General features: G+C 45.5%; 1 protein-coding gene and 1 pseudogene across 5 annotated transcripts in view; one reads left to right on the top strand and one right to left on the bottom strand.

The window, feature by feature from the left end:
* Nucleotides 1–1,137: 1,137 nt before the first annotated feature.
* ABCC2 (ATP binding cassette subfamily C member 2) overlaps nucleotides 1,138–8,278 on the bottom strand; it is a 54,675-nt gene continuing 47,534 nt past the window's right edge. For all 4 annotated transcript variants that reach the window (XM_084904053.1, XM_084904056.1, XM_084904055.1 and 1 more), the window contains 2 exons: nucleotides 5,484–5,678; nucleotides 1,138–4,237 (listed from right to left, as the gene is read on the bottom strand). In XM_084904053.1, coding sequence (XP_084760179.1) covers nucleotides 4,108–4,237; nucleotides 5,484–5,678 — 325 coding nt within the window. In that variant the 3' untranslated portion in view covers nucleotides 1,138–4,107. The remainder of the gene's footprint in view (nucleotides 4,238–5,483; nucleotides 5,679–8,278) is intronic.
* LOC311632657 (small ribosomal subunit protein uS10-like) lies at nucleotides 6,249–7,901 on the top strand (annotated as a pseudogene). Its single transcript has 2 exons — nucleotides 6,249–6,358; nucleotides 7,539–7,901. The product of its transcript is annotated as a small ribosomal subunit protein uS10-like (transcript).

The raw sequence follows: 8,278 nt of genomic DNA, 5'->3' as shown, positions 1-8,278 counted from the left end.
CCAGAGGTAAGTTCTGCTGGTGTGGTGGTGGGAGGGAGGGAGCACTCTGATGAGGGCAGCAGCAGGTGTTCATTCAGGGAAAATTCATCGGAAGCAGCAGGCACCCTGGGACCCTAGGGCTGCCTCAGCAGGACCACCCAGGAAGCACAGCGTGTGCGCCACCAGGCATCCTAGGACACCAAGGAAGCTGACTGAGGGACTCGGGGCCTGTCACAGCCCCCTCCAGTCATAGGCATCACCATGACTCCGAAACCAGGGGCCTTCCTACAGCCTCTCAGATGAGACTGAAAAAAGGTCACCTGCGAATAGGACCACGCTAAGACCACGCATGTGACGGAGGTAACAGAAGTGAGCATTGAAACCCACTTTAGCTGGGCTTAAAAGATGGTGTAACCCTCTCCAGAGACACAACAGTGGGAATCCGTGAAGATCAGTCCATTGTCACCCTGACTTCAGTAGGAGAATATTAGCCATTTTATCAGAGCTATTTGGGCTTATGGTATTGTATCAGTTTCCTATTGCTCCTATAACAAATTACCATAAATGTGTGGCCTAAAACAACACAAGTTCATTATCTTACAGTTCTGGAGGTCAGAAGTTCAAAGTCTGTTTCACTGGGCAAAGGTCAAGGTATCCGCAGGACTGGTTCCTTCTGCCGCCTCCAGGGGAGAAGGTCTCCTTTTCCCGCTTCTAGAAGCTGCCCATACGCCTCGGCTGATGGCCTCTCCCTCCATCTTCAGAGCCAGCAGCAGAGCATCTTCAAGTCTCTTCCGCATCACAGTCTGCATTCTAACTGGTAAGAACCCTCGTGGGGCCCCGCGGGATCACCTCCCCACCACAACACCCTCCATCACATCCGCTAAGCCCCTCTTCCACGACTTTTGAGGATTAGGACGGGGACATCTCTGGGGGCCATTTTCTTTACCACAGGCAGGAAGTCATGACATTTTTTTAGGCCCCTTGTCTTTTTGAGAATGGAAACAACCCACTCCGTACTATACCCGTGTTCTGTAAGAGGCCACATGATACAGTACATATTTTATTTAGGCTTTGCAGGCCATTCAGTCTGTCACCACTCAGCTCTGCCATTGGAACAATAAAGCAGGCATAGATAACACAGAAACAAGTGAGCATGACTGTGTTCCAAAAAACTTTATTGACAAAAAAAAACCACACAGTAGATTTGGCTCCTGAGCCGTATCTTTACTCCAGGTCCAGCTAAAACATAAGGTTTCTGGTCAACCATTAACACTAAGGTCAAATATGCAGAAAAATTAAACCTTTTGACAAAGGAAAATGAAAAGCCTCCCAAAGTATAATTGGTTTAAGATAAATGTAAATAAAAATAAATGCGTAATTGGTTAACTAATAAATGTATCAGGCAAATATTTATAGGACTAGGAGGTATCTTGACGATGCAAACCATATCGCAAGTTAGCAGCACATGGAAGCTAACTAACAAAGGAGCCAGCTGGCGAGGGTGTTAGCACCACGTACAGGGAGAGACGTCTGTGTCCAGAGGTACAACCAGTGCACTTGACAGTCTCACAGAGGGTACCAGCAGAGCTGCTGCCCAGAGAGAACCGGTGGCTGTGGATGTGAGCAGCAGGTAAATGTCTGGAAGGCTGCTGCCGCCACAGAGCCCGTCCTTCCCTGTGGGCGCTCAGGAGCAGGATAGCTAGTGGCGAGGACCAAGGTGACTGTCCATTCAATATGGCGGCCAAAGGCCTTGATTGTTAGAGTTGAGAAAGGGGCTCTGTATTAGTCCATTTTTAAAATTCAGTAAACTAGTCTTACGTCATTTTTCTTTTCTTCCTGCAACTCTTTATGTTTATGCTTATTTTTATTTTACCTATAAGAAACACTGCCTTACATGTACTCATTTAATTTTTTTTCTATTTTTCTAATTAGTTGCTTTTCACAGTGTAACAGTTAAATTCTACAACATAACCAATCACGTACATATAAAGTTAAAAAGGAATCCTATGAAAATGGAGTGCTTCCAGTGCTTGTATGCATTTTTACAATCGTTTCCATGTACCTTCAAACAGTAGGAAGCCTTTAAAAAAGCAGTTTAGTGCCTAATCTTTGTAGAAGACTAAATTCATGCTTATAGTTGAATGTGGTCTTTGCTAACTATAAATCTAAATTGCGGAAGTTTAGAGATTTAAATGCCAATGTTTGCACAATATTGTTTGCTAATTTCTAATAAAGACACCAGTGTGGGGCAGGCAGGTGGCAGCCAGTCAATGATTCTCATCATTGATGTTTCTATCTCTCCCTCTCCTTTCCTCTCCAAAATAAGTTTTGTTAAAGGGGTGTGTGTGTTTATCTAAAACCATTTTAATGTTGTTGGAGCTTAATGTGAGGTATGAGAGTTAGAAGAAATGAGATTGGATCAGATGTTAGGGAGCTTCATTATAGCATAATAAGGAATTTTAATTTTACTCTGGATCGCCATTGAATGTAGGGACCAGTTTTGCATGTTTGATCGCTGGTAGCCAGGGGTGAATACCTGTGAGAAAAACAACACAGGAAGTAGGGTTGCCATCCGTCCAGGTTAGATGTGATGAACCTGAATATGGGGAAAATGATGGGGATAGAGAAATGAAACTGGGAAGGCCTGGTGGCTGATGTGATTGGAAAAGGAAAAATTAAGAGTGATGGGAATAAACCCCACCATGAAGGTCAGGGAGAGGAGTTGCCTTTGGAAATTTGTAAACCACAACTGGCTCTTGTACTAATGGTAGAGTTTGAGGCTCCTTGGGGGAGAATTTAATTCAAAGAAGTTCTGGGAAATGCCCCCAGGTGACAGCTCAGACCTCAAATGATGTCCACAGATAAAATGCTAGGGAGTGAGCAGCTCGTTGTAAAAATTAACAAGGCAGACAAGGAAATAAAGCACCATGGATGAAAACCAGCTGAGACCTCACATTGAAACCTCAGTATTAACCAGAGAAATATAAATTAAAACCTCACCGAGGTACCAATTCATTCTCATCAGGTTGACAAAAAGTTTTAAATCGGCATTGCCAGTTTGGCATTACCTAATATATGCACGTAAACATGTGTATACCCCCATTCCTACATTATACCCTAAAAAGTCTTGCACCTCTATGTCAAGGAATTATATATCAGAATGTTCATAATAGTTGCATTCATCACAGGAAAAAAACCACACATAACCATAACCACCCTAGAAATAACCCTACTGCTTAAGAACATTAAAATGCGTAAACTGTGGTAGTGAGAATGAACTAACCCCACGTGGGCAACAACGTGGCTAACTCTCAAAAGTCATACTGAGCCCTGACTGATTTGGCTCAGTGTATAGCACATGTGTCAAACACAAGGCCCGCGGGCCAAATCCAGCCCGCCAGGCCTTGCAATGTGGCCCGCACCGTGCTGTCATCACTGCACTCTGCTGTCAGTTTATGACATTGTCAGTTTATGACTGTTCAGTAAACCATCTGGCCCTCGATTTAGGCTGGATTTTAGGTTTTGGCCCCTTCTCTGATTGAGTTCGACACCCCTAGTATAGAGCATCAGCCTGCGAACTGAAGGGTCCCAGGTTCGATTCTAGCCAAGGGTATGTGCCTTGGTTTCAGGCACATCCCCAGTGGGGGGGATGTAGGAGGCAGCTGATGGATGTTTCTCATCGATGTTTCTAACTCTCTATCCCTCTCCCTTCTGCTCTGTAAAAAAAATCAATAAAAATATATTTTTTAAAAGTCATATTAAAGGGAAGTCATAGAAGAATGCATGCGATATGAATAAGGCAATCTGCATAAGTTCTTAAAAGGTACATACACATTGTTTAAAAATACATACAAAGTGCTAAAACTAAAATGGGAAAACGAGGGCATAATTATGAGATTCGGGATAGTGGTATCGCTGGGGGGTGAGGAGCAGGCTAGCAAGGCGGTTTCTGATGTAGCTGATGATACTCATTCCTTTACCTGGGAATTGGGTCCATGGTGTGCACCTCTGGTCCTTCTTTAAAACGTACATTTTACACACACTCCTCAATGTGCGCTCCAGTTCCCCAAAATAAAATTAAATAAGGAATGTCCCTTCTAGTCCTTCTCTAAGCTACAGGACCTACTGTCAGAGGGCAGTGCTGTTCACACTCTCAATGCCAGCTTCTTTGGCCATGAAGTAAAAGGGGCCAGGTTGTGCCAGCAGCTCTTCGGGGCTGCCAAACTCGACAATCTTCCCGTTGTCGAGGACCATTACCCTGAAACAAAGAAGAAGGACATGCAAGCCTTAGGAAGCAGCATCTCAAATCATGGCGTTGGTAAGAATAACCAGCACTAAGTCACGGTGAAATCATTCAGACCAGGCTACAAAGCAGAGTGGCTGACGTGACCCCAGCATCTGCAGCAGCATGGTTGAATTCCATACGTAGTGCTGAATTAGAAAAATATGCTTAGTCTGAGTCCATTTATATCCGCTTAAAAAACAAACAAACAAAAAAAGACACATTGTTTAAGGGAGCCTGTCCTCCACTGTCTGAAAGGACTGACATTATCCCCGTTTTGAGTGTAATCCGCCAGAAGAACAAAAGCCGTTCACAGGGGTGGCCCCTGAGACCTTCAGTTGGAGGGTCTGTGGTCAGTGTCTGCCACTCATGGCTTGAGCCTCCACCTCCCTAAACTCGGTTATGGTTGGCACAGTTTTCCATTTTTCCTCCAGGCACTTTCCTTAACCATGTTGGCTTTTTCATTAGCTTGATGTATAATTTTGGGCAAATTACTTGAAATCTCTCAACTTCCGTTTCTTCATCAGTAAAACGATGGTAGTTAATCATTCTGCTATAAGAAATCTCACAGCTGATGTTATTACTTTTTAAAATATATATATATACACACACACACACACACACACACTAGAGGCCTGGTTCATAATATTCGTGCATGGGGGAGACGGGGGTCCCTTAGCCCTACCTGCACCCTCTCCAATCCAGGATCCCTCTTGCAATCCGGGATTGCTGTCTCCTAACAGCTCACCTGCCTAACTGCCTGAACACCCCTAACCAGCCTGCCTGCCTGCCGGATCACCCTTAACTATGCTCCCCTGCTGGCCTGATCACCCCTAACCACTCTCCCCTGCCTGCCTGATTGTTCCTAACCACCTCTGCCTTGGCCCCTGCCACCGTGGTTTTGTCCCATCTATCCATTCTAATTAGCATATTACTCTTGTATTAGTATAGATGTGTTTTTATTGATTTTAGAGAGGAAGGGAAGAGAGAAACATCAATGATGAGAGAGTATCATTGATCAGCTACCTCCCACAAGACCCACACGGGATTGAGCCAGCAACCTGAGTACGTGCCCTGACTGGGAATCAAAGCGTGACCTCCTGGTTCCTAGGCCAATGCTCAACTACTGAGTCGCCCCAGCTGGGCTGATGCTAGTACTGTTGACAGAGTTAAGAAGGCTCTATCAAACTCTGCCTCCCGCCCCTCCTCCACACACACTCACTTGTCGCTGTCCATGATGGTGTGCAGCCTGTGGGCGATGGTGATCGCCGTGCAGTGGGAGAACTCCTTTCGGATGGTTATCTGGATGAGCTGATCTGTCTCTAGATCTACTGCAGCGGTGGCCTCGTCCATGATCAGAATCTTGGATTTCCGAAGCAGAGCCCGAGCCAGGCACAGTAGCTGCTTCTGCCCAATGCTGCAGCCAATGGTAGAAATAAGCATTAGCCCAAGGACCAAGGAATAGCCTGGGAGGGGATGTGGGGGCCGATCAGGCTTTACATACCCACACTCCTAAATGCCCCCAGCACGCCTCAGCCAAACTTCCCCAATTAATTAGAAGGCCCACCACACATACTTAATTAAAATGTCACGTTTGTGGGCCCCACACCTCTCAATCAGAATGGGAGGAGCCATGAAACGTGTATTTGTAATAAGCACCTCAGGTATATGATGTCCATGTTTGTCCAGTTTGGGAAATACCAGCCCAGGAATAGTGCCTTGCATTTGGCTAAAGGGATGGCCCAGTCCACCAAATACAATTCCAAAAAAGTGATGGAGTTCATTTCAGCAGTTTGTGACCTGACGCCGTTTAGATAAAGTGACATCTCGCCAGAATGCCCGGGTGGCATTTCTCAGCGGCCTGAGCAAACCCATTTGTTATTTTAATGTGTAACTCTAGTCTCAAAGCTAATTATTTGTTCAAGACCTTCTGCCCTGATTAGAGACGTAGCTATCTAATGAACATGATGTCTTGGTGTGCGATGCAATGCATGTGGAACTGGAATATGCTTGTAAAATGCAAATCGCTTTAATTTGCGAGGAGCCGGTAATGAAGACTGGACCTCTTAGTCGCATAAAGAAGCTTTGGGAAATGATGTGAAGGAAACATTCAGAAGTTCGCTAATTGCTCTTTCCTGCTGTGGCCATTAGGGAGCATATTAAGCAGAGGGTGGCTAGACGAAAAGCTCTGTAATTCTCTGTGAGAAAATTTCCTGCAGGAGATGAGAAGTCACCCAAGGTGAACTTTCAGGGTTTTTTGTTTTTTCTGTAAAAATAGAAGCAACTGCAATTTCCTTAACTTGTATCAAACCCCCGCCTGGTACAGCTGGGCCTCATATCACAGGCCCAGGCACCACTCTGGCTCCTCAGCTGATGGATCTCCGATCTCTGATTAGCCATCAAAGGAACTTAAGTTTCAACACCTCCACAGCAGGTCTGAAATCAAGGCACTGGTACCAAAAGTATCAAGCTCCCCCCTCCCCTTCCTGCCAGAGGGTCCCACATGGTCCCACGTGTCTGAGGTGTCTGCAGCATAGTGCGGACAGGACACGCTAACATGATGTCTTCTACATGAAATCTTACAAACGTCACCTGGGCCCCTTTGACTCAGCTAGTCTGGGCTGAAATCTAGGCATTGAGATTAAAAAAAATATATATATATATATATATATATATATATATATATATATATATATATATATTTATCTTTACAGAGAGGAAGGGAGACGATAGAGTTAAAACCATCGATGAGAGAGAAACATCGATCAGCTGCTATCAGCACGCTCCCTACTGGGGATCAAGCCGCAACCAAGGTACATGCCCTAGACCAGAATCAAACCCAGACTCTTCAGTCCAAGGGCTGACGCTCTATCCATTGAACGAAACCGGTTAGGGCTTTTAAAAAAATTACTAAGTGATTCTAGTATACAGCATGGTTAAGAATCAATGCTGTTGCCCTGGTTTGGCTCCTGTGGACTGAAGGGTCCTGGGTTTGATTCTGGCCAAGGACGGGTGCCTTGGTTGTAGGCTCAATCCTCAGCCCCAGGCCGGACACAGGAGGGAGGCAACCATCGATGTCTCTCTCTCACATCAGTGTTTCCTTTGTCTCTCCTCCTCCCCCCTCCCCATTTTATTTTAAAAAATAAAAAAAGAAAAGGAAAAAAAAAGGAAAGAAAATCACTCTCTGAGGAAGACGTGGTTGCTGTAGTACAGCTCCGTCCGTCAGTCTGGCCCGCCCGCTCCTGACTCACCCTGTTCGCTCTCGCTGAGGAACCAGTTGGTCAGGAAGCCGCGCCGCTGCCCTGGCTTTTAAAGATACCCGGAAGACACCGTGGAACCAGAGGTGGCGACTCACCGAGTTAGAATTACGCTAACCAGCCGCAATGTCAAGTCCCTGGAGGTGTGCTGACTTGATCAGAGGCGCAAAGGAAAAGAATCTCAAAGTGAAAGGGCCAGTCCGGATGGCCACCAAGACTCTGAGAACCACTACAAGGAAGACTCCCTGTGGGGAGGGCTCTAAGACCTGGGATGGGTTTCAGATGACGATCCACACCACAGCCCTTCCGAGATTGTCAAGCAGATCACTTCCAGCAGCACTGAGCCGGAAGTGGAGGTTGAAGTCATCATTGCAGATGCTTAAATCGGGCTTTTTAATAAATTGGCTATCAGTTGTTACAGAAAAGAAAGAAAAAAAAAGGAAGGAAGGAAGAAAGAAAGGAAGGAAGAAAGGAAGAAAATCAATGGAAAAATATCCTCAGGTGAGGATTAACAACAACAAAAAGAATTAATGTCCTTGCTTGGGCATCATCCCGTGCACCAAAAGCTTACTGGTTGAATTTCCAGTCAGGGCACATGCCCAGGTTGCAGGCTCTATCCTTGTAGGGGGTGTGCAGGAGGCAGCTGATTGATGCTTCTCACATCAATGTTTCTCTAATATTCAATAAAATGTTTTAAGAATCGATGCTCTAGCCAGTGGTCAGCAAACTGCGGCTCTGTTGACTAATGACTTTGCTGACC

Source organism: Pipistrellus hanaki (assembly GCF_964339955.1).
Source record: "Pipistrellus hanaki genome assembly, chromosome: 14".
NCBI lineage: Eukaryota > Metazoa > Chordata > Mammalia > Chiroptera > Vespertilionidae > Pipistrellus > Pipistrellus hanaki.
The sequence above is the reverse complement of the archived record's forward strand: the minus strand, read 5'-3'. Positions and strand labels throughout refer to the sequence as shown.